Raw genomic sequence first — 26928 nt, 5'->3', positions numbered from 1 at the left:
ACTCCTCCTTTGTGTCCCTCGCTCAAAATACCCCTTTCCAACACACAATGCATTTCTGACTAATTACAGGTTTTCCATAGGGTAGGCGAGCTGGTGACCACTCTGCATGTCGTAGTCTGCAACAACATTTAGAGACCTTTAAAAGCAAAAGCTCCAACAGAGTCGCAGCATTATTCCCCCCCCACCTCCACTCCCTCCAAGTAATAACACCATGTCTGCTGCTAACTCTAGACCCTTATTATGGGACATTATGGCCACAGTCTCGGCTGAGAGGGCAGAGGAGGTGAAGTCCTGATGGCTTATAAAAGCACCAGGATTACAGTAGACTGGGGTGTTGCAGTACTGGAAAATACTGTATGCCTTAATATATTCAGTGTTTGTGATGATTACATCTTCAGAAAGAAGACTAGTTATTATAATATCTTACCGTGTTGTTTCTCTGTCGAGATTCATTTTGTCTTCCTTTCTATTGATTTATTATATTACTTAATCAATGTTTAATCTCACACTGTAGATTTCCAGGAACTTTTCCTTGGCAAGTAGTCAGCGGCAGGTCTTTACTTTTCTGACATTCATCTCTTGAGTTATTGAGGATGTGTGCAGCCTGTGTCTATGGAGACAGAGAGGACAGAGTGGCTGCAGGCTCTGGCAATGTTTCCAATGAGCTGTCCAGGGGAGAAGTTGTCACAACTTGTGGAACAGATGTAACTTTGTCATGTAGAGACAGGGACCCCTGCGCTCACTGGCTCAGAGGGTCATGGTTTAATAGCGTAGTGGCCAGTCAAACGTTCAGCAAAGGTAGCTTACTAATTATCAGGATGTTCTGTGAAAAAGATACAGCGGTGAATGGATGGGTTTCGACTTCTGTGTCCTCTCCAGGCCTTTTATGTAGAAGTTTGTCATTATCATGAATATTAGTCTCTGTCAGTTGCACATGTAGGGGGACGGAGAACTCAGTGCTCCGCTGAGCCTCACTCATGCATACACATGTACTTTTAACTTCGACATATTCAGTAGAGACACACACACACACACACACACACACAAACACACTCAATAAAAGATGCACAAATGTTCCCACACACTGCTCTGAGACAACAAACGCCCAAACAATGCTCCACCCAGCTCCTTATCTCTATGTTTGGAGGCTGATGAAGAATATGTGTGTGTGTGTATGCATGGGTGTGTGTGTGTGTGTGTATGCATGGGTGTGTCTGTGTGCATGTGCACGTGTGTGTATCTATTTGTTTGCTCTTCTGTGCATATGTAACCACTGGGTACACTGTCATGGTTGGCTGTTCTGTCCTCAAGTTCAGAATTCTGTTTGATTGATCACTACTGACTGAAAACATCAGCACTGAGGCGACCTCCTTGATACACAGATACACACAGCTATAAACACCCATACTATATATACAAATTAAATAATTACAGACCTGAATGACAAGAGCTTCTTTAAAGGACGGTTCCTTTAAAAATGAAATGACAACATAAAGTACGAAGGCGATTACCTCATTACAATTAGAAACACTTTCCAACACACACAATGTGATATGCCTTATAAGTTTCCAGGGCTGGCTCCAGTATCATGTGTCTGACTCCTGCGTCTGTGTCCCGTCCTCGCAGCACACACAGACCCCAATGGCCTGTCGCCAAGGCAGATCAAAAGTGACAGCGATGACGACGACCTGCCAAACGTGACCTTGGACAGTGTTAATGAGACCGGCTCCACTGCGCTGTCTATAGCCCGCGCCGTACAAGAGTGAGTATCATGATCTGTACGTGTGTGTGTGTGTGTGTCTGTGTGTGTTTTAAGTAGTTATTTCTGTTCAGTCTTGTCACAGGAAGGCTTTGATCCTCACGCTCCTTACTGTCCACTGTTATAGGATTGCTAGTGTTGGAGACTAACCCAAATAGTACATAGTTACATGTAGCTGTTTATTCAAATAAATACTGTACAGCACTTTGCAGTATCTAATCCAAATAAATATAAACAAAAACAAAAAAATCGTGAAAAACATGGAAGGAGCATAAAATGTCACTGCTCATATTAACGTTGCGACCAGTTTAATAGATGTAAAAGTTCATTCTTTTAGAAAAACATTCTCATATCTGAGAATATGTGCAAATCTCTATTTATTTTGATGCAATCTTCTTTAACGCAGCTATTTCCACTCCAGGCTGCTGATAGTAACTTTTTCCTGTAGTCACAAGTCTTTGTCATATCTAGTGATATTTAAAGTCTTAAAATATATTGAAAATTTAATTTTAAAGAGGAACAGACTGTTTGAGAAAGCATAAAGTGACTGCACAAAGTGAAAAAGCGTAAGGTACATTTAGCTACAGAAGAATCTAAACACCACTGTACTGAGGTCTGAAATGTTTTCCCTTACACTCTGGATGAGAGCAGTGTTTACATATGAACCTAGTGTAAGTCCCAGCATTGTGAATTTCTGTGTGCTTTTCTAACTGCTCTTCCACGTTTGGATGTGTCTGCGTGGGTGTGCATCTATATGGCTGCATATGGCTCAGACATACTTTATGCCCTGCTCGGCCTGCAGACATCACAACTCCTGTGGTGCCAGTCCATCTGTGTTGAATGAAAAGACTTCCCTCCCCAGTGAATGACAGCTTACAGTATTCCGATCAGAAGGAGGAAATCAGATGCAGAGAAACATTTGGCTCGGCCCAGCCCTTCCCCCCGCCTTGCCACACATAAACCCAGAACAGTCATAACTAGCAGCCTGGCCAGACTCAAGTTAATACCCATAGGACTTTTATTTAGACTATCTGTAAGGAAACTATTCCAGGACTCTGTGAGAATCCTGTTAATGATGTAGCAACGTTAACAAGGCTGAGGCTGACGGTAGGCCAACGCCGGCTGGCTGTGTTTTGGTGGTAACACTCCAGCTTACGGGGTTGACATTGTGCGTTCTTTGCCTGTGCACTGCTGCCTGTGTGAACCTCTGCAGTAATGCAACAAAACAGGTTATTGTGGTGGCACTGTGCAACACATTGTGGTAAAAAAAAACTAGTACTGTGGCTGTGCCTGTTCAGTGGTACAAGCAGAGGTTGCCATGTTTCAAGGAAGGCACACAGACACACACACACACACACACACACACACACACACACACACAAACAAATACACACTCAGAGACACTCACAGGAGGACTCAGGTTTCGGTGCAGGTTATTGAGAGGGACAGGCGTGCCCCTGAGTGCCACACGTGGGTACCGGGTGGTCAGAGGAGAACAGAGGTTGGCAGGACCCAACCTTTCACTGCCCAAGCTTTCACTATGGAGATAAATCACCAGCCAGGCTTAGCAATGCCCTGCCAGGGCCTGCCCACACACTCACTTCTCTGTGTGCAAAGTGCAGACTGTGCTGTGTGGAAACTGTGCTCCTGTGTGCGTGCTGTGTATGTGACAGTGCGTGTGTGTGTGCATGCGCGTGTGTGTGTGAAAAAAGTATGTGTTCACGTCCATAAGTATTAATCCTCCGGTGTATGTGTGTTTGTACTGTATGCATGCACGTGTTTCTGCACAGTGGACAGAACAGCTGGTTCCAGAAGGAGGTCAGCCATTGTCAACAGGAACACAGACTTGCATGTTTGTCTGTGAAAAACAAAGAGGTCTGTAGTCTTCTTGAGTTACACGCTGGAAGAATGTGCATTCTGTATTGACACAACACATGCGCTCAGTGGACATCTGCACTGCAACAGAAGCCGACAGCACTTCTTTGAAACATGCCACTCTATTGTGTTGCTATATTTCTCTTCTTTTCATTTAAACATGTACACTGTGAGTGTAGAAAGAGCTGCTTTATGTAATTTAGTATCCATATTTACACAAGCAGTCATCCAGGCTGCATCAGGGAGGAGAAGTGTAAGGGCGGAGGACAGGAGTGCCTGCAGCCTCCAATCCAGGTATCCATATATAAATAAATGAGTGAAAGGGGAAAGTGAGATAGAGGGAGAGAGAGAGAACGAGAGAGAGAGAGTGTGTGTGTGTGTGTGTGTGTGTGTGTGTGTGTGTGTGTGTGTGTCATGTGCTTCTTGGGCAGCCTCCTCCATATTCATGCGTTTCCCTGGGGACCAGTGGATAGGCTATTGTGGGAGAGCGCAAACGAAAGAGAGGAAGACAGTTAGAGGGAGATAGGAAAGGGAAGGAAGGTGTAGGTGTGTGTGTGTGTGTGTGTGTGTGTGTGTGTGTGTGTGTGTGTGTGTGTGCATTGGGGGCAGGGGCTTGTGTTGGAAGGGTTGTCTCTGTTGAAGTCTGGCTTGTCCCCAAGGACCTGGGGGCAACGGAGCAAAGCAGGTGGAGGGAGGGGAGAGGGGTGAGGTGAGGGGTAGTATCCTCGGACAGGTACAGGAATGCCCGGTGGGCAGTCTTCCAGTGCGCGCACGCACACAGTCACACACACACAGTCACACGCGCTCACACATTCCCTTTCCTGTTTTCTTGATCATTCCACTATTACTGCAGTTCTGTTCAAGAACCGCGTAGAGCTGTTGCTGCGCTGAGACTGACCCCATTTCCTATGAGAACTTATGCATTGTGTTTGCATTGTGGGAAACCCCCGTTACAGGTGACACACATACACACACACACTCACACACACAGTCTCTGCGTCTCTCTCGCTCTGTCATATGTGCGGAGAGCATTGGATGAAGAGGGGCAAACAAAAGGGGAAACGAAGGAACCAAAACAGAGGTCAGCTCTGTTTGAAATCGTTCTCAGCTGTACTTCCTATTTCTCTCGGCTGCTCTGGGAGACACAACCAGACGCATTCACACAGCCGTGATGCCGCGCTGACACAGGGTTCAAAGCAGTGTGACTCTGCCTCTGGGCTCACATGAGAAAATACAAGACATTAATTCTCACACAGCAGCTACAATAAAGATATGTTGTTTATGCCAACAAATATGCTGGACTCAAATCTTTGTGTTTATTGTTTTCTGCTGACCTTGCCAAACTTTGTGTCCCATTATTTGATGGAATTATTCAGCTGAGCCCTCAGTAAAAGGACAATCTTTAAAACACAACTTCTCCATGTTGTAATTATACATACATGAGACTACTTTTTACTTTGAGGCTCAACTCCTACTTGCACATTGCTTTTTATTTTTAAATGCACCAATTGAACATAGGTCTTTTACTGTATAAAAAGCTGCTGTTATAAATACCAGCTTACACTGATAGCAGCATCTTTCAGGAGATAAGTAGGAGCCTCCTATTGCTATTGCTTGAAACTGCTAGTACTAATTATTTCCAATGAATTCATACATCTTTAAGCTGTAATGTTAGTAAATAATAAAAAATGTCTATCACAGTTTCTCAAAAGTTAAAGTAATGTCTTCATATGTCGAATTATACCGGACCAACAATTAAAAAAAAAAAAGGCTACGATTTTCAGTTTACCCTGATATAAAACATTTGCTGAAACTAGCAAATGTTTGACATGTGACTTTAACAATTAATAAATTATCAAAACAGTCTGGAATAAATTTTCTGTAATTATTTCAGCCCTACTTTTATTCATACAAGCTTGCGTTAGCTTAAAGTTACATTTTATTTATTTCATTTCTATACTTCTTTATTTTGGCCTGTTTTATTCTTTAATGTGTTACGTGACTCATGTCCTCACAGGGATCGTTAAAATGTCATTTAAGTGGATTTTGAAGTCTATAACTGTTTACCTTTGTTGCAGTGGTGAGAGCGTTTGTGTGCAATGTCTGTGGTCTAGGAGGAATCAGAGACAAACTAAATTTACATGAACACACACAATAGATGAAACCAGAAATCTGTCAGCGGGCTCTCGAGATGGCGCAGCAATGACGACAGAATTATCGACAGTGGGAGGGAAGCAGCTGCATTAAATGAGTAATGAGACGTCGTTTAGTCTTTGTTTTAGAAGCTGTTGTACGCAGACCTCCCTAAATTATATCATAATCATGGAGTCACTTCATGGATGAAGTCAGAATGTAAACATCCGCCTCATCTGCTCAGTGGCTGAACTCAGAGTGTTTCCACTGTAAATCCTGCCACTCTTCTTCACTTTCCTGAACACAAACACACACACACACGCACACAGGCTTACAGTACCTCAGATTCTAGATGGTTGTCTACATTTCTCCATGAGATTAGTAGATGGCCCGGTAATCTCCTAATCAATCATTTGTAATCAAGACTCGCAGTCTGCCTTCAGCTACATGAATACACTTCTTTGTCTTAATGCTGAGTTTTGACATCACGGTGCGGTGTGATATTTTCTGAACTTGGAAACACGCAATAGAGAGAGAGAGCGAGAGACTGAGAGAGAGAGCGAGAGACTGAGAGAGAGAGAAAGAAATGAGAGGGGAGTTAGAGTTCACTTCATATCTGACCCGTGTGCTCATTTCCTGCACAGCTTCAGATTGGCAGTAAGCCAAGAGCAACAGGTGATCTGTATGTATGTGTGTTTTTCTGTAATTCTGTGTATTTGTATAGCCCGTGTGTGTGTATCTTGATTGCACAAACACACACACATACACACACACACACACACACACATATATATATATATATATGTATATATATACACACACACACACACACACACACACACACACAGAAGAGTCTGCGTTTGACAAATCATGCTTGGGTGAAAGACAGAGAGACAGGAAGTGGCCTCCAGTTGGACACTGGAGGCCCTGTCTGACAGACCCTGCTCCTCTTTCAAATCTCTCTAACACAACTGAAGCAGTTCCTCTCCTACACTCCCTCCTTCCCCTTTCCCCCTTCACACTCTCACCTTTTTTCTCAATATCCACAACAGAGACTCTGAGACCTGAAAGAAAAGCATTTGTGCTCCTCCACTGCCCGAGAGAGCCCTGTTAAATATATCCCACAGATATTACTCCTCCCCTCTAGTAAACAGAGATGTTCTTGTTTTCTGTCTCTACTGTATCTTTCTCCTTCTTGCCAATTTGCTGTGTGTGTCTGTGTGTGTGTAACAGTCATGTGTTTGTCGCTGTGTGAAAGGTGCTTGCTGTATCACAGTTGATGACGATCACTGGTGAGACCATATACCACCACCCTACCTTCTCTTTGTTTCTTTCCTGGATTTATTTGTGTGTTTACATACTGCATTATCGTCTCAGAAGTTATGCATAAGCAAATTTAGATTCACCACAGATGGGAAACTACTTTGCAAATACTCACGCTCACTAACAAGTCAGACATGCATGCAAAAGCATGCACACACACACACACACACACACACACACACTTTGCTATAGGGCTTCACTGTTAGCAGTGACAAATTATATAATCAACAGTGATATTGATTACTTATCGGAGAGGAAATGCCATGACAAAATATATTGATGGTAGAAATAACTCAGGAGTCATTAACCTCACTGAAAAACATTGAGAGAAAAAAATAGTTTCCACGTTTGATTGATGAAAGTCTGTGAGCAATATGAATACCAGCCTTCTTACCTCATACTTCCTCAGTCATGCTGCAGTGGTTTTACACTGCCACCTGCAGGCATGGCCACTGTTCTGCCACCTTACATGGTAATTGCATGTGCGTTACTGGAGTAAATTAACACTTGCTGTATACTGTGTTTGCAGTTATTACTTACTGTAGACAGGAAATGAACATGCTTAACAAGAAATGATACAATATTTGCATCGTCAAAACTCTTCAATTTCAATTAAAAGAATGACTGGTCTTTACTGCAGGGATTGTGCCACCTTACAGTATTAGAAATCAATCAGAGATGCTTCAGTAAGCTTCACTCTCCTGGACTACAGAAAACTATGATTTTATAATGATACTGCCAGATAAACACACAGAGACAATCATTGTTTCCCCCAGAAATGTAATAGTTTCTTGTTTCCTGGGCTGTTTCATCACATCCAAAATGGCTCCTCAGTTTCCCAGGGTTTTATTTTTTTTTTTAAATATGCATCCTGACTGTTTTGATTATACTTTATTTGGTCAGAATTACCATGTAGTATAGATTTTGGACACACTGATGTGGTGCAAAGTTATCAAAGATATTAACATGATGATTCTCCTGTTGCAGTTCCATGTCCCCGTTCAGTATTGACAGCATACGGCGCCCCCGGAGGTCAGAGTCACCAGATTCCAAAAAGAGAAGAATCCACAGATGTGACTTTGAGGGCTGCAATAAGGTGTACACCAAAAGCTCCCATTTAAAAGCACACCGAAGGACGCATACAGGTCAGTAAGACTCAGTGTAGATGTAACACTACTGTATCTGTAGCTACCCTATGCTTGTGCTTGAGAGTTTGTGATCAGACTAATCTGTGCACAGACATTTGAAGACACATCCACACATGGGTTTCTGCAGGACAAAATGTTCATAGATTGACATATTTTTCATGTATCATGAGTGGGAAACAGAGGTCAGTCATCCAAAGCTCCAAAGCCAGATGGGAATCCAAATAGGTAGAAAACTGCATATCTCAAATACATAATGTATTACAATGCATAATGCTTTATAAGAGTTGTTGAATGCATTTAATAGTGTACCCTGATGTCTTGTAAGAACAGCAAGTGTGATTATACTTTAGTCGGTCAAAATTCTCAGTTCCCCATGACTGTTTATTCTCTCATTTCCTTATGAATATCTTGAGACTCTCTGTAACAGTTAGTAACCTTAAGGCTTCCCTGATGGCTCATTCTCCGCTCTAAGCAAATGGTGTATGCTGGTATTGATACAACCATTATGCTATTTGTTTACCACATCCCATTTTAAAACAATTATACATACTAGACATTTAAAGTGGAAGCTAACAGCACAGAGGAAATTGAGTTACAGTCTTGATTAAAAAGATGACCAGTACAACTATACTTTAAAACTGTATATAATAACTTTCCCATACTGAAATATTAACTTTTTTAAATTTACCAGTAGGCTAGTTGACTCTTTATATTGCTGCCTCTACAGTGGATTGGATTGGCACAACATTGTAGTATCACACAGGAAATGATGCATTATTTTACTTACAGAGAACCAGTGAAATGACACCACTACACCAGACAACACGAGCCTGTTTACTGCATCGTTAAAAGTGCAACGGACTTCCTTCCTATGCTACTATTAAGTTATAGCATGGAGCCTTGAAGGTTCCATACAAGTGGTTCAGCACATTGACTACAAATCACATAAACTTTACTTTAATACAGCTAACCACTTTGGAAACCCTGCTGCCGCTTTAGAAATCTGAATGCATTTCTTGTACCATTCAGGACATCCAAATGGTTTCATAAAATATGTATATGTATTAGCAGAATCTTCAAACTTGCTTGAGTTGGACAACAAGGTAGTGTCATTACACCTTAACTACGTTTCTACGCAACGATAATGTAACGCTTACAAAAATGAATGCACACTTGATGTTTGTGGAAGTGGATCATGCAACTTAAGCAAGTTTCAAGTCTGCTAATTGGCAAACATTATTGAAACTTTCTCACACACATACACACACACACACATACACACACACACACACACACACACACACACACACACACACACACACACACACATACACTGGTGTGGTCATTTAAGTAGACAATGAGGTGTCATACAGAATACTTTCACCACACTGTCCGCCTGTTATAGTAACAGAAAGCACCATAATGTTAAAAGCATTCATGATTATAGAATACCATGTGATTGTCGTTATAAGGTATAATATTGTGTAACGGTTTATAGCTATTCTTATTACGCATTATAGATGCGAGCCTCATAGATAGTTACTAACTTACCAACATATGTGACAGTTCTGACCATGTGATCTACAATCTGCTGAACGTGCCCTGTGTTTTCTCTCTCTCTCTCTCTCTCTCTCCTCTCCAGGGGAAAAGCCATACAAATGCACCTGGGACGGCTGCACGTGGAAGTTTGCTCGCTCTGACGAGCTGACGAGGCATTACAGAAAACACACGGGGGTCAAGCCCTTCAAGTGTGCAGACTGTGACCGCAGCTTCTCCAGATCTGACCACTTGGCTCTGCACCGACGGAGACATATGCTGGTGTGAATCAGACGGAGAGAGATAAAGAGAAAGAGAGAGAGATGAAACGGAACAAACACATACACATGCACACACACAAACAAACACACACACACACACACACGCACACACACACACACACACAGGCAGCCGGGGGAGCGGGATCTCCCTATGAATGTTTTTCAGCTGGCCTGGATGTGCACACACATACACAAACATACACGCGCACAAACACACAGACACACACACAAACACACACACACACACACACACACACACTCTCATCCGTCATAAGGAGAGAAGATGTAGTGGTGCACAGAGCTTGTGGAGCACAAAACAGGGTCACTTCTGGATCCTCTTTGGGTTGGAAGGAATAGACGGCAGGATCTTTTATTGTCATTGTTTGGAGTATAATAGGGAACTGTATTTTACAGCACTGTTCATAAATGTTTCACTTTTGATTTTTAAAATGAACTCGCACTCTTCATTTGGACAAAAAAATATATATAATGCAATCGCAACTGTCTCATTTTTGGTATCTTTCTTTTCATTATTGTTCAAATGGCTGCTTTTCCAGCATTCATAATGTGAAAGATCCCGTTGTATGGAATGGATTTTTCTGTGTGAGCAGAAAGAAGTTAGGCCTGGACTGGATCACAGGAAACGATTTTGGGCCTAGTTGGAGTTACAGGCAGTATTGATTCGCCGTGCCTCCCTGTGAGTCTGACTTATGACCAGCAGAGGGCGCCATTTCATCACAGATGGTTTCCTTTTCCCGCTGGAGTCTGCTGTTTTGTTAGAGGCATCCCATTTTAAAAAGCTAAAAGAGGGCTGGACTTTCACCTTTTTTTCCCATAGCCAGCAAACAATAAAACAGCATGACTCAAAATAGCCACAACCTGAATGGATCAACCTCATCAACACCTCCACTGTTTCAGATATTCATTGCTTCGTTTCAAACGATGGAAAAAAAAAAGAAATGGACGTGCATATCATCCCACCAGCAAGGAAACACACCATTTATGACTTACTCACAGGGCCGGATTACCCCAAATAACATCAGTGCTATTCTTTATGTTGAGCCTCTTGAAATCTTTGGTTGATTTTGTGCTGTGATTAGCAATCAGTAAAGTGCAATCTTAAAGGATAAATATACTTTCAGTATGACAACGTTCGTTTTGTTTATTGAATCTTGCTTTTTTTTTTCTTTTTTCTTTTTTTTTTAATGCCTGCTTATTGCCTATGTTTGACTCAGAAAAATACAACCCCTCATGTACAGTGAACTTTGAAACAATCAGAGGAGATTTTCAGTATGTGAAAAAAAAAAAAAAAAGAATAGAGGCACCTTACAGACTCATGCTTTCATTCTGTCCTGATCTATCTGTTGTTATTATTCAGCTCTGTTTTCTCAGCTGGGTTTTGACAGTGAAAGGAATTTGTGTTGGTGGTTTTGCACAGCAGCACTTGACCATAAGCTGACATTGACACCGGCTGCAATGTTACAGGGATAGCGTGGTACCTGATGTACAATACCGAAGAGCAATACATTCTGAACAAAGGAATGAGAAGGAACGTCCACCTCCTCTTTGTTCTGTTTGCTGATGTCAATATCCGAGGAGAGGTTTCTAGCCAGGCCAACTCCTCGCTCAGTACCATGACTCCCCTGTGTTACCGATTTGGTTTGTAGCTCCAGCACTCGAATCTGATGTGTCTCAGTTACTGAGTTACTATAAAATCATTTAATTTTATTTTGTTTTATTTTGTTTGTCTCAAATACAGAAAGTCACTTGAAATGTTATCACCTCAGACCAGATATATGTTAAGATTATTATCTGATGTACCTGAGATTTGGCTACATAAAATACTGAAAACCAGAGGAGTCACATATGCATGCATACATATGACATATATAAAAATAATACATACACATGCACATACATTAATACATTATGTATGTGCACTACGGCTACATTTTAAATGCAGTTACTGGCAGATATGTCTCTTATAGAACATCACTTAACCTTAATCAGGAAGCTTAATTAAAAAAAATATTTTTATACTCATAATAACAAGACTTTTTTTGCAGGTGTTTCCATCGCTCTTAATGCTGAGAAAGAGCTGCAGACATAAACTTGAGAGCATCAGGCCAACCCATATCATTTGATAGTGCTGCTAAATGTATTTATTGGACCGAAGCCAGTAAAAAGAAATGGTAACCTTTTTGATAATAGCACCTTGAAAACCATACACTTACACACATACAACACACTCTCATGCACACACACACACACACACACCTGCATTTGCATCGAACACCCTCGCTTTCAGTAAAGTAGCCAAATCCAGGAAGTCATTTCCACACAATGTATGTGACACCCCCCCCCCCTTTTTAATGTAATGGAGGATGGTAATGTCTGTTATCATTATTTATGTATATTGTTTGTGCACAGCGTCATTATGCCCAGTTTGTATTAACATTTTGGCAAAAGCATATCAGCACCTTGTTTGTTTATTAGTATGATTTTTTTTTTCAAATTATTTTATTTCAGATGTCGATTTATAAACAAATAATCATCATCGTATTTTATCATCCATATAATGTATAAGATCATTTTATGATTGAGGGGGCACTTCGTCATTGCATATAACTCTTTTTCTTCTGTAAAAAGGATCTTTTGAAATGTTGTAATATATGTGATAGTGAAGATAAAAACTTATTACAAAGTTCTACAGCCTGTATATACATTGGAAAAATAGGGCTTTTGATTAGTAGATGCAGGAAATACATTTATACATGTAAAGTCTTTTTCAGAGACTGTAATTTATCTAATTTGATATACAGTGAAATGGGGCTAATGGTATTCATCATGTAAATTATCATATGTGGTGTTATATAACGGTTTGCATTTTTTTTTGGTTTGTGGTCAACTAAGTTCATGATCAAATCATTTTTATTCCTAAGGCTGAACCAGTGTTTGCTATAATCAACAAATTATTTATATACAGTACATTGACCATATTAAGGTACTCGATTCCCTGTGTTGCTATTTTGCTATACCCGGACAAAAAAAAAAAAATCTATTGATTCAAGCACATATCAACAACACATGTACTCTCCTATCCAGTATATGACGTTGCATGCCTTAATACAACCGTTTTTCAAAAAATTCAATTAGACTTGAAGGTGGTGTCTCCACAGGACAGGGTGAATTGTATTTCCCTCCAGCGTCTCTTTCCTCGTTTTAAAAGCATAATTTTGTAACGGTAACCAGGGTCAAAGTTATGCAATAATAATGAATAGTGCCTCATATCACACACTTGTAATACCAACTGCTCTGTGCAGGAGTTTCAATTTCAGCATGTGTGCTCAAATTAATAAATTTCAAATGAGAAATCATGAAAAAAAGCACAGACAACATTATGCAAGTCGGACCTCTAATGTTTCGCTTTCTTTATTCGCACTGAGCCTTATGCCATTGTGTCAAATGCAGCATCCTCCCATTACACTTTCACGGGCTGTTCATAGCACGCACTGCATTATTACTTTGCTTGCAATAAGTCACTTCCTCTAAGGGGAGCAAAACTGAGTTACAAAGGCCTCTTGATGTTTCAGCTTCAGCACATTAAATCAACATAGTGATTCCATGGAAGATAATGAGGAATCTTATTCATAGGAGAGAAAAAAATCCAGTGGCTGGGATTCCAGAGTGATGCCTTTGTTTATGAATACTGATCTTACACTTTGTATCAGTTCAATATCTATTTTACTTTCTGTGTAACATCTGCTTTTGATTTCCTGGTTTTGAAAAATTTAAGTAGTGAAACCAATGCATATGTTTCAAGTTTGCTGATATTACGTACAGTAATCGTTGTTCCTGTATTTATGTAAAGTGAGTGTAGTGTAAATATATTCAGATCTTTCCATTCTTGCTGTTAAAAAAAAAAAAAAAAAAAAAAAAAATTGTGATATTGCTCAGCATCGCTTCAAAAGGGAGATTCTGCTCATGGAAATCCACATCTGTAAAAGAAGATTTTTAATCCTGATATTTTTCAAAACTCCAAGAACAGGTGTCCTTTCTTTCTTTCTGTTACGCTTTTCTTTTCTCCAAGAGTTGTTTAAGTATCCAGTCAGTGTTTTTGCCTTTTTCTCTGTATTTTTCATATGGATGGAGCTGTGAAATTAAAATAAGTTCAAACATATACATGTATATAAATATGAATGGAGGCATGAAGGTTAATAAAGTTGCATTTTGTATGTAACACACTGGTATGGAACTAGTTGCTATCTATGACTGAGATGGATGGTATGTGGTTTCGATGTCACTGAGACATCTGAGCACTGTACTCACATTCACTGGCATTCAGAAACCTAATCTTGGTATTAGGGAAGCCATTTTAAATGATAGCTGATATACAGTACACAGAGTACATCTGATCACTACAGGAAGAAAAAAAAATGGTACAACCATAGACTTATTATTATCAGTGCTTGAAGTGGGCTGGTATGCACTAGTAAGCAATACCGGCACTTCTTTATGTTACTCTTGTACCGTTACTTTTTATTTCTTACCAGCACTTCTCACTAGCTGCCAGTACTCTTCTGCCCTCTCCATTTCAGGATCTGGGCGATTCGTTTTTGTAAAAAATTGTCAGGAGAAAAGACAGTAAACTCAACAAACTGTGCCGCGGTGTCCCGCCCACAGCACCATCTGATTGGTTATACGTCACGAGTAATAGCCTATCACACTGAAGGCTACTGTGTACGCAGACGGTCACAGACTAGAGCGGTTTCGTTAACAGCGGAGCTGTTTGTCGAAGGTAAGACAGCAGACATCACTGAAGTTGTAATAAACATCACAATCTTCTACACTGAAGTTACAACAACACCACACTCTGATGAACAAGTTAATCTGTTGGTTCAAGACACACCGAGCAAGAGAGAGAGAGAGAAGCTATCGCTAACTGCTAAGCTAAAGTAACTAGCATCTGAATAGCGTCTAAACAACTCAGTGAAAGTCGCTAAACGGAGCAGAGAGCTGTGAGTGCTGGAGCAGAACTAGTGTAAGTTTAAATGTACAGCAGGTAGTGAGTCCCTGTGAGGAAGAAAACGGCACCATTAACTGTGTTCAGACAGAGCAGCAATAAACGCTATCAGTAACAGAAATTGACTGGAGATAAGACACTACACTGACTGAAGCACATCAGCAAGTGAAAGGTCACTAACTACTGTTACTGAAAATACATTTTACTACAGTAGAAGTAAAATCACTGTGTTAAAATGTTCTTAAGATAAAAGTACAACGTACGTCAGTTAAAATGTATCTGAGTAAACATGTTACATTTTAAAAGGGAAGGGGTAAAACATGCTATATGGTGATATTAATATATGATAAAACTATTACATTTAAGAGCATCTTTATGCTGCCAGGTGTATCAGTTCCCAGATGAGGACAGCAACCAATTAATTCCAGGCACTTTTTTCCCATTTCAAACACTGATTATTATATCATCTTATTAAATGTATTGAAAATCTTTGGTTTGGTTTCACACATGTTTAAATGTCCAAGAAAAGCATCATGTAGATCTGTGTAACCTACATTGTTTGTTGTTACTACCATCAGAGAGTGGAGTGGAGTTTTAACATAGCATGTAGTGTATAGACTTTGTGAGAACAGGTTGCACTAGAAAGAAAACGCCCAGTACATCCTGTACGGTGCTTTATTATAAATGGATCTGGATGAATGTTTCTGTCTGCCAGTAAAGGATTCCGATGATTACAATAACAAGGTTTCAATTCCCACTCTGCTAAGCATTTTGGTGTGCACACATATATCACATGAGTGATTTATCACTCACAACAGCCTATGTTGTGCAAACTATACTGTACAAGTCAAGTACAGTACAGTGAGAAGAAGCTAAAGCAAATAAGAGCGATAGTATAATAATCCACACTGGGAACTTCCTCTGCACCAGGACAAGCTCAGACATCTTCTCTGGTTTGTACAGTTTCTCTTGGCGCCTTGTGTCAGCACTTTTTGCTGTGACTCACATCAAGGATGATATACCGAGAATTAAAAGAGAAAGAAGTCGTCTTGTTTTAATTACACTGAATTGTTAGTATTCGATATTAAGTATACAACTGCATGAAGGGCGTGCTCCTGAACAATTACAGAATAATTGCAAATCACATGTTGCTGTTCCAGGAAGAGCAAAAAAGAATTTGCACAGTCAAGATTATTATTAACGCTGAGAAATGTGACGTGTGAATAAAAATGTGTGGAGCAGTTTTGATTTTAAAAGAGCCAAATTTTGCAAATGTTCCACCAAAATATCTGTTCCATACTTGTTTTTTTCTTGACAAGTTGTGGTCTACCAATGCTATTTAAAAAAAAAAAAAAAATCTGTAATAACAAAATCGCTTTCGTTTAATCTTTTCACTCAACTTTAAACTTTAACTGAAAAGGATTGATGTCAGTGCTCTGACATCTGAAAATGTCAACTTCTGATATGACCTGCTCTCCAACAATATGATCTAGGTTCACCTTTAACAATAAGATATTGTTTAGAATAGATATATTAAAATACTGTAAAGGTGTGAGATCCCCACTGTGCTGAATTTAACAGCTGAATCTTTTTTTTTTTTTTAATGTGGAATTTTAACCTGGAAACAAAATTCTGTAACATTTTAAAAGTCAGACATTTTAAAATATTCAACATAATTTATAATATTCAACACAAAACCTTTATTTGCATTATGAGAGTTACATGGCTTCATAGCACATTTTTTTATTTATCAATTCAGGTTACATCTTCATTTTATGAAGCTAAGACATAAAATACACTTCTCATGTGTATCAACCATGTCAAAATATTTCATGTATATACTGTATATTTTTTAAAAGTATTGCAATAATTCACTGGCACATACTCCACTGAGCTGCTACCTTGGCTGGAGAAAGTGATGACAGCGTCGGACTGTGGCAATATTCAATTCAATAATTTGATCCATCTCAGACTTTGCCAAGAAATAAAAAATAAACAGTCTCTGCAATTTAAAACAAAGTTTAAAATCTTTATACACCCTAAAACAATCAATGGATTGTATCCTCAAACAGCAGACACAAAATATATACATCTTAACAAATTATAGAAACTTCAAAAATCAATTTTGCTCAGCTAGACTCAAATTATGAATAAATTTGGTCATAAATAGAAATTAATGTATTGTGAAAATGAGGAGGGGCAGCCAACGTACAGCATCTTGGCAGAGAGTACCTGATAAAAGAACATTGTCCCAAAGGGGCAGCTTTGTTTTTCATTCATCCAAAAAAAAAAAGGAAAAAAAAAGCAGTTAAAGGCACTTTGAAACGGTGTTTGAATAGATGGAGAGTAGTCAAAGAAACCAAAAGCTTTCACAGACGTTCAGACTGGCAGGTGCTCAATCTAAGTCTAAAAAAAAATATAAAAGAATCCCAAACTCAGAGACACCGCTTTGAAACCACAGAGGAAGACAGATCATCAGTGATGTTGTAATCCTGTTGTGAGCAGAGCAAAATATCTAATGCTGGGACACATGATTTGCAACCGAAATAAAATCAAGATGAGCGAACATCAGCTTGTCAAACATATCAACTTCCAGGGGAAAGAAAATAACGCTGATCTACTGCTGAAATCCCACGTATTCAAAATTGTACGCCTGAAGTGGCTGAAGTTAACATGGGGTAAAACAACTCCCATCAAAATACGTTGAATCTTTTCAGTAATTCAATAAAATCCATGTATTGATCATGAAAGAAAAATCCACCATTTAGATTAATCTCTGCCTAAAAGCATTGAACACGTTCTGTAATGTCCACGTATGCGTTAAGTTATAAGAGCACAGATACAGAACGTTGACAATGCATTCCAAATGAATATGATTAATATCTGCTAACCATTATCTCCCCTTTATTTCAGGTTTTGTTTTGCTTTGAGTCAAGTTACCCTCAGTGACAAAGTCTTCAATAACTCTGGCAGTGTTAAAGTCAGCCTGCAAGCACTGCGCTCACCACATGCCTCACCAGCTTGCAGACAGTGCTCGTCCCAGTATTCACTTACTCCTCACATCTTCCTGCTGTGCCTTTTATGAAATCCACAACTTGTTCTCAGTACAACTTTAACTAACTGATGTGTTACTTTTTATATTACACACCCTCCGGCCAAAACAACACATGCTTTGATCTCCCAGTTCGTAACAATGCTCCATCTACCTCAACACTTACAGTATGGCAGTTTGCTGTTGGAGTTCATTAAATAAATGCCCATATGACACACATAGAATCGGTACAATGACAAAACTGAAATGAGAATTATTTCCTGAAAAGTTGTTCATAATCTAATGAAAATAAAGGCTTTAAAAAGATTTAATATAATTCCATCATTACATTTGGCTAATGATTTTTTAGACTGACACCTTATGAAAATGGGCACACACGTGGAAATAAAATAAGGCAACAGTAATATTTAATCTTTTTACAATAAAAGAAACAATGACATGTGGGCCAGCACTGCTAAGAATATCTCCACTGGGAAATGAGAGGAATAATCCACCAGTTTTTCATTTGTCAGTTTGCTGATATGTAAGTGCCAGTTCTTTGTCCTTGTTTACTGAGAAATAAAAAAAAGATTTGATTTGACTTGGTTTGCAGGAGGGGGTGTCTCTAGCGCTGGTGTCTCTTCATGTGGAGGGCCAGGTGGTCGGAGCGGGAGAAACAGCGGTTACATACTCCACACTGGAAAGGCTTTGCCCCCGTGTGTTTCCTGAAATGGCGAGTCAGCTCATCAGAACGAGCGAAGCGCCACTCACATCCCTCCCACGAGCACCGGTAAGGCTTCTCTCCTTCAGTGAAAAAAACCAACAAAAAAACAGCACATGTTGAGATACATTTCCCTTAAAAGTACAGAATATTTTTCTTCATCTCTCAAAAGACTAATGAAGGAGTTTTGATGATGAAAAAACTGATACCACGCCTCAACTGTGAGCCATAAATCACAGCGTGTCCTGTCTTTCTCCCTGCCCCCTTTATGAGAGCTGCAGGGTTTATGTGATTTGACAGCAGTGAGATGTGGGCCAGGTCTGTCAGCAGACAGAATGCATCTGCATGCCAAGTACATTTTTCTGCCTGGCAACATCACCACTTTCACCCCAAAATAAGAATGCAACTCCAAACACTTTACCTGTATGGGTCCGTAGATGGGCTTTTAAATGAGAAGACTTGGTGTATACTTTCTTGCATCCTACAAAAAAACAAAAAGGAGAGCTCATTAAGAACTTGTAATGTTATGTTTTAAAAAGGAACATTTCAGTTTTTAATGCTGCAAAAGACCAGAGGACTCACCTGGGACATCACAGTGGTGAATCCGCCGTCTCTCCAGATCAGGGTTATTCCTTCGATTGTACTTGACCGAAGCTGACTGGGCCAACTCTGGGGACAGCGGACCAACACCCGGTGTCGTCGGAACAGGTGTCAGGCTTGAGTGCTGGACTGGTCCAGCACCTGGACTTTGGACGAATCCAACACTGGAATTTTGGTCTGCACTTTGGATTGAAGCTAAACTGGAGGTCTGTCCTGGATCGATGGGATTATGGGTCTGAAAAGTTAACTTAGAGGCGATGCTGGCTTCATAGGAGGGAGGTGGGGACAGATTGCTAAGGAGCTCCTTCCCCCTGTCTGGACTTGGGGGCTCGGAGTTTGGCGGAGAAGGTGGCAAATAGGTAGGTCTCTGCTGATGGCCTAAGTGTTGATTAAACTGAAAACATTCACCATGAGGACCGCTTGTGTGTTTAGCAGAATTCTGCGCTGAGCCTACATGGACGTTCCCATTTGGAAGACTTAACGGGACCATGGGGATGGAGTTCAGCTGCGACCCGTGAACGAGCTGCTCCAAATCAGAGTTCAAAAGCTGAAACAGGGGAACATCCTGGAAATCTGGCACTTCCTGCTTGATGAAAAAGTTACCACTTGCTGTATCAGCTGCGCTAAAAACACCTGGGAGTGTTGGTGGCACTCCGTTGCCCTGACAGGTGGGGTGCATCAGGGAGTGTGACGGCTCTGTTTTAATCTGCCTCATAGTCCTGCAGAGGCCTGGGTGCAGGTACGTGACGTCAGGAAGGAGCAGGCTCATGTTGACGCTGTAAGGGGAGGCAAAGTCCTCGCTGAAGGGCGGCTCGAGCATCAGAGCGCCATCCCTGCACAACATTTTGGAATTTACTATGTCCTGTGGGTGGGGAGACAGGTAGCTGTCCATATCTGATTTCCCCTGGAAAACAAAAGCAAAGGATATGATCAGCCATGGTTTAGTTGTGTCTGTTAATCAAAACACAAGTGTTATTAAAAAAACACAAGTCTAGTGATGGATTCAGGCTCTCACATGGGTTCTTGAAAGAGCCTCATTCTGAGATATTTTTCCCTTTAACTTTTGATATTGTGAATGCAGCAAGATTTGGATTTAGAGTCAGCACTGAATTTGTCAACGCCTCACTGGTCCTTTACTTCTCCTTGTAAAAATAATAATTCCAGGAACCTTTAAAAAAAAAAAAAAGATCTGCTGCTTAATGTAAAACCATGAGCAAACACACCCACCCACCCCCACCCCCACCCCAAACCCACCAGTTTCGACTGATGCTGAAGAATCAAGAGTCTCACAAAACAAGCTACTGTGACTATATTTGTGGATGCATTTGGGGCCTGCACTTGGTGTCTACACACTGCCACATCAAAGACGCCCCCCCCCCCTTCTCACACACACACACACACACACACTCACTCACTCACATACACCCCTCCTTTTACAAGCAGCAGACACCCCTTCTGAAACGCAGCAGCCTGAGCTGTTTGGAAATACATGGCTGAAATTAGAACATCCAGTTGCTCTGCAGCGCTATGCATCTCTTCCTCGCAAGTTTTCGGGAGCAGGGTGCAACGTTTCACATCCCAGCCATGCCCCGCTTTCGATTCAGCCCAGTCAGTGAATGTCAGCATCAATACAGACATTCAAAGCTCACAATTTCCGTCACGGGATGGGGGGGGGGGGCGGCAGCCGTAAATATTACGAGTAAACACACAGGCCCTACCGTCAATATTAGGTTTACATCTATAAATGAAAACAGCCTGTTTTTTGGTTGTTTTCTTTTTTTTTTTTTTTTGCTTTGATCAGCAACATGCAACCTATCTACGTCAAACCAGCGGGCATCAGTAAACACTGTGATGCTCCGAGGCAGATGCAGAAGAAAAAAAAAACAAAATTGCAATCCCCTACCAAATTGTAATCATGATAAGATGAAGTTCCCGGGATGGCATCCCTCGTGTTACAGAGCACTTGTCCATGATCTTCACCTCTCAGACCGTCGGCTGCCAGTGGTGCGGTGGTTTTCTGGAGAAACTGCGCGTCCTGCCCCGGAGCAACCCAAACATTATTCCTTACGGCAGCGGCCATAAAAGCAGAGGTAACTGTCTAACTATCCGAAATCTTTCACAAATAAATTCAGCATAGGTAATTATTATTTTTTGTTTTGTTTCGACACAATCTGCACAGGCAAAGCAGCGGCTGTCAAACGCTCATTCTCCCCTTTTTTGCGCTGGCTTGTCAAATTACGCAACTGCGTGGTATCAGCGCGTCTGCAGGGCGGGGCTGAACATGTACAAAATAATAAACAGGACAACCGGGCGATCGGGATACACCTAGTGTAATGAATACTGTGGTTGTATGATAAGCTGAAATGGATGAGGAAGAAATGGAAAATATCACCAAACACGTGGGGTTAAAGAGGCAAATCGAGGAGGATGAACGTGTCAGGTGTTTGTGTCCATAAATGAGAAGTTTATTGGCAGATTTCAAAATAAAGTGAGTCATCAGGGTCATGTTGAACAGGCCTGTGTACCTTGTGTAACTTTTGTATGACTTGTGATTTGTTCAAACTGGTAACAAACCTCTTTAAACTTTTAAGGTCTAGAAGAGCAGAGATAAAAGTGTAAATTTTGTGTTTTTTTTCCATTGTATTTTAAGGGGGGTTTTCTCCTTTCTGACCTTTAAGACTTTCTATGGATAAATTAAAAGCGATGAGCTCTCCTCGTTTCACCCACAGTGGATCAAGTTAGTATTCCTATCATCTTTAGATGCAGTTTCTGATTTTCTTTGAGCCTCCAGCACACTTGGGTCCTGGTCTGGCATGTTAAAAACGCCACTGCAGTGCAGCTGTCTGTCAGGACTGCATACTTGATGCCAACATTCCTGAGCCAGCAGTGAAGCCTGCACACACACATATACTGGCAGTAGATGTTTCCATCAAAAAATAGCCCAGCATCTCACTCAAAAAACATAGTGTGTCACACGTACAATCAACAGTGATTATGTGTTCAGAAGCTGCCTGCACTAGTTTGAACTTTTCTCCTACAACAAACCAAAGCGAGCTGCCAAAGCTACATTCATTTTGTACTTATTTGACTTCTTACTTACCTTTGACTTGATGTTTTTATTTGCCCCCTTTTTTGTTCCTTATATCCTCAGGTATTCTCCAGATTTTTGGCTAAGCAATGAAAAGGAAACAGTAATCCAACCTGGAGCCCTCATGAGATCACAGTGACAGCAGCTTTATACATCAGCTTAACAAAACAGAATTGAATTGACGATTTTTTTTCCCACACAGGTGTATGAAGTATTAGCCCACGTCAGTGATGGTGCCAGTGCAACATGCTGGAACTGGAAACACAGGTATGACACAACATTGGCATGGATGTGGAGGCTAAGCAGCATTTCACCATAAGAAACAAACAAAAAAAAAACGAGTGTGTGCAGAGATGTTTTTTTAAATGTGACATTTACTGCCACTCCCATCTGTGTTTTTCTTCAGGCACTGTTTGTCCTCTTATTAAATACTGTAACTGCACCCGCTGCAGGCTTGACTGAACATGTTTCAGATGTGAATATCTCTGAGGTTAGATAAGGTCATATGTGAAACCTAAAGATGCTGGAAAAAAAATGTTTATACAGCCTGTATAAAATAACATTCTACCATTTTACATTGAAAATTCATATTCACTCAGTGCTATCTTTAGCCGTGAAGCTGTGAAATGACACAGGATCTTATGCAAAGTCTTTTTCCTCTTATAAATCCCCCCTGAAAACTAATTTTATCTCATGGCCTTCTGCTATCTCACAGTAATTTGTTTATCATCACATTTTACCTCTTGTAGTTTTAATTTCATTAATTTTTTCAACCCTCTGTTACTGTATTACACTTGTTTTCCAATAAATCACTTTGTTATTTTTGAAAAATTATGTCAAAATAAAAGTCATTTATCATCATTGTAATTGGATATTATTTTGTTTCTGTTTCTTATTTTGATAGTATGTTGAAATTATTAATCTTTTTATTATTATTATTAGAATTATCATTATTAAGGATGCCATGCAATCTAAATCTTAAAACTGCTGATATTATTGATTAATGAGTCTACACAAGGAAAATGTTCACATATTCATATTTTTTCATGATGCAATAAAAAAATCTGAAACATATTCAAATGACTGCTGATCATCCAATTAGGAGCTGACTGATTGCCTGTCATGTGCTGACCTTTCAAAGTGCAATTTAAATCCATGGATGTCTCAGCTCCAAGAGGAGCAACTGTCATTCTTGGCCGTGGCTCTTCCTGTACAGCGAATGTGAGCCGAGCCCTCCTCCATATCCCCTGTATTAAAACCTCACAATATGCCCAACAACTGCACAGCGGAGGAGAGAGAATGCATGGTATGTGCTTACAGCATCACAACTCCTCTCCGCTCTCACATGGACTAATATGGCCAACCCAAGGGGGCACAGGACAATAAACACATGCAGCACATTGCTACTGTAAGCACTGCGTGTTGTTTTTTATTATTATTTTGAAAGGATAAAAAAACTTCCAGTGATCAGATCATATTATTTGGTATGTTTTGTTTGGGAAATTCTTATGACTAACAGTGTGTATCCGAGCACAGCTGTCCCGTCTTTGTTCGTCTGTGTGTTATCTTGAATGTTTTGACATTTAGTGTGACACAAGAAATACAAACAAATCTTACGTGTGCTCTATATTTAGTCTGTCTTCAAGCAGGTGCTTGGCATTCCCACCAGAGGGCAATGGTCAGCTGCAGTTGAACTTCATTTGTGCATTTACGTACTGTAGCTTTGCACTGCTGAACCATCAAACTAAGACTGTCATGCACTCCAGTTTTATATTGTGTATAATTACCTTCTATAGCCAGTGAGTGGAAACAGCAATGAGATGTTTTTTTACGCAATAAACGGACACTTTGATTTACTGCTGTTAGTTTTCAAATTAAAATTTTGTTGTCTATGTGTTTTTAAAGACGCATACAAGTACATTTAAAACCAATTATATTTATTATATGATAAAATATTCATATATGTATTGATACAAAGATAATTATTTTAAAAAGCCTTCTTAATACACTGTTTGACTTTCTATATTCTATTTAAAACCTCGGGCAGGCACTCAGAATTATAATTTATTTGATGCCAGCTTCACAAAGCCTGCCCTTGAAAAAATGCAATCAATAATTTTCTTCTTTGGCTTTATTATTTTGTCTCAAGTTTGGCTGTGTTACAAGCTTGGCTTGTTGACTCTGTACAGCATTTATCTGATCTGACACAGTTTCATTAGGCATTAGTAATCATTTCCATAGCACACAACATTAGAGTACTCCTGTTTGTAAAACAGCAGATGAGGCTAATGCCGTCCTCTGGGGAGAAATTCAATATAATTCGTTAATTAAATGGAATAATTTAATTACAGTAACTTAGAAAGCATTCATCAATATAATTGTTTCTGGAGCCACCATTATAATTGAGGTTTAAGTGAAAACAAGTCCGTTTCTAATGTTGGTAATGTGCTGACATAGTTCTCCCACCCTCCATTTGTTCCTCTCTCTGATCTTCCACCATGCCGTTTCTCCACAGTGTTTTCGTTTGATAGCCAGCCATACCACATCAGCAAGACCAAAACATTTATTACAGCCATTTAATTTAACCTCTCTACAGGCACGGACAAGAAGACAGAGATGATAGCACAGCCGCACTGAAAGACTCTCGCTGTTCAGCTTCTAATCTGATCCTCTCTGTTGCCCTTTCATAAAGACACCGGAGTATTACCCTGACTCCAAACATACCTCTGCCATTTAAACTGTCTTGGATTTCACCACAAAGACGACCAAATAGAGTCCAATTCATTCTTCAGGGCCCAAATAATAAAACATAATTTTAGTCTAATCTGCCTAAAGAATGTCCTCCGTTTGAAGTTGACAGTGCTCTATCTTCTGGGAGGAATAATTGCCTTTTGAGTACAGCAGGAGAGGCCACTGAGGTAAGCCTGTCGAGGGTCTGCACCTTACAGGTGTGCCCTTGGACAGACAACCTCCTTGTTGTTCTAGAGAGAGAGAGAAAGAGAGAGAGAGGGAGACGGGGTGAAAGCTAGACTAAAAGTATTCATCTGCCAGTTGAAACTTTACAAGGCTCGGGCATAGCAGTGCTACACTGCATTCTCAAACCACTGTGTGGCCCAAAGTGAAGCGAACAAAGAGACACTTGAGCTCCAGTAACTCCTCCTGTCTGATACATCTGACAAATTCTTGTCATTAAAGTTTTATCATTTTGTTGGACAGGGATTGTGAAATTGACCTGGCTGTAATCTGTTTGATTTGGACAACTGCATTCGTGACGAAGCCACTGACAGTTATTGTCTAGAGATGTAAACGACACTCCTCATATAGTGCAGGCTTTGTGTTCTTCCTGAGGCAAATTCAATACATCAGCTCAGTTTGCCTACATGGCCATTGAAATCCACTGTGGCTATAGATTATGGAGTTAAACATTAATTTCCCAATCATTTTGGTTAAAGTGTAGTTATTTATCAGCTATACGAGATAGTCATTTTGTAGCCTCCTTCCTACGACAAACTGAATCTCTGCTTCATTTGTCAAACTTCTCTCTGATTTTTAATGGGGCCTATTAATTTAGCAGAGAAATCTGTCCCTTCCTGAACATGGCATTGAAAGCTGCTGAACAGCTGTCCCAGCTCTGGAGAATCATATGGAAGAATGCATTATCGGCCTTGTTTGAATATTCCCTTAGATTTGGAATAATCAGGCAGCTATTCAGCAGTGAGATGGCCACGCACAGATGCCAAAGCACAGCTGAGGGGAGCACAACGGTGTGATGCCGCTGAAACACACACAAAACCAACGGCATGAAAGACGTGAATAATGCAGGTGTACTTTATTTCTGTATGGTGTGTTTATCATACATAATAGCTAAGACGCTTTCTTTTTTTTTTTTATCTCCCTTTTTTTCTCTCTTTCTTCTTGCCATGTTCAAGGTGATCCGAGCTTTGCATATGGCTGATTAATCTTATTGCACAGTAGCTAACATTGATCACAGAAATGATTAGAAATGCATTAGTCAGCAAACTGTTTGGAGTGGTTGGAGTTTAAGTGCTAGTGCCAAGCCATTTTCCATAGGTGTCCATGTTTTTAATTTTGTTATATAGAATTTTGCAAATGGATGCATGCATGCCGCCCAAATACAGCATCAAAGCTGTAATGCTTACAGACATAATTTAATCTCCTAGATGGCAGGCCTGATGGACTGTGTAGAGAAGGCATCCCTGCTAAATTCATTATGCTAAAAGTTGCTAGATCTCACAAGCTGATGAGAGAGAGACAGAGAGCCATAACCTGTGTTTGTATTGTGTACTGTATAACAGATCTTGGCTCTGCATTGCAATGTTGATGAAAGCAGTGAGTGTTTGCACTTTTTTCACTAAATTAATGAAGTGAACGGTACCAAATGTTGCATAC

The 26928-nt window shown here is 40.2% G+C and overlaps 2 protein-coding genes and 1 long non-coding RNA gene across 7 annotated transcripts in view; 2 read left to right on the top strand and 1 right to left on the bottom strand.

Annotated features, from left to right (window-relative positions):
* Window positions 1–14295, top strand: part of klf12b (Kruppel like factor 12b) — a 39553-nt gene extending 25258 nt beyond the window's left edge. For all 3 annotated transcript variants that reach the window (XM_056388644.1, XM_056388646.1, XM_056388645.1), the window contains exons 4-6: window positions 1627–1762; window positions 8078–8235; window positions 9881–14295. In XM_056388644.1, coding sequence (XP_056244619.1) covers window positions 1627–1762; window positions 8078–8235; window positions 9881–10062 — 476 coding nt within the window. In that variant the 3' untranslated portion in view covers window positions 10063–14295. The remainder of the gene's footprint in view (window positions 1–1626; window positions 1763–8077; window positions 8236–9880) is intronic.
* Window positions 14296–16763: 2468 nt separating this feature from the next.
* klf5b (Kruppel like factor 5b) lies at window positions 16764–22699 on the bottom strand. 2 transcript variants are annotated; one of them, XM_056388643.1, is made up of 4 exons: window positions 22531–22699; window positions 19413–20334; window positions 19252–19311; window positions 16764–18913 (listed from the first exon to the last, which is right to left on the bottom strand). In XM_056388643.1, the coding sequence occupies exons 2-4, from the start codon at window positions 20320–20322 to the stop codon at window positions 18735–18737; spliced, it is 1149 nt and encodes a 382-aa protein (XP_056244618.1). In that variant the 5' UTR covers window positions 20323–20334; window positions 22531–22699; the 3' UTR covers window positions 16764–18734. The 2 variants fall into 2 exon arrangements, with proteins under 2 accessions (XP_056244618.1, XP_056244617.1); XM_056388642.1 differs by lacking the exon at window positions 22531–22699 and adding an exon at window positions 21334–21651.
* LOC130177167 (uncharacterized) lies at window positions 21413–24374 on the top strand. 2 transcript variants are annotated; one of them, XR_008828976.1, is made up of 3 exons: window positions 21413–21520; window positions 22721–22785; window positions 22925–24374. It is a non-coding gene; the product is annotated as an uncharacterized LOC130177167 (long non-coding RNA). The 2 variants fall into 2 exon arrangements; XR_008828975.1 differs by lacking the exon at window positions 21413–21520 and adding an exon at window positions 21722–21918.
* Window positions 24375–26928: the final 2554 nt, after the last annotated feature.

The sequence above is a fragment of the Seriola aureovittata genome, chromosome 11 (assembly GCF_021018895.1).
Source record: "Seriola aureovittata isolate HTS-2021-v1 ecotype China chromosome 11, ASM2101889v1, whole genome shotgun sequence".
NCBI classification, from domain to species: Eukaryota; Metazoa; Chordata; class Actinopteri; order Carangiformes; family Carangidae; genus Seriola; species Seriola aureovittata.
Note: the sequence above shows the minus strand (reverse complement) of the source record. Positions and strands in the feature narration are given on the sequence as shown.

Coding starts and splice junctions, on each gene's coding strand:
- klf5b (XM_056388642.1), bottom strand. CDS start 21,510: ATGGCCGCTGCCGTAAGGAATAATGTTTGGGTTGCTCCGGGGCAGGAC. Junction 20,335..21,333: donor CTTATCATGATTACAATTTG/GTAGGGGATTGC, acceptor TTTGTTTTCCAG/GGGAAATCAGATATGGACAG. Junction 19,312..19,412: donor TCACCACTGTGATGTCCCAG/GTGAGTCCTCTG, acceptor GTTTTTTTGTAG/GATGCAAGAAAGTATACACC.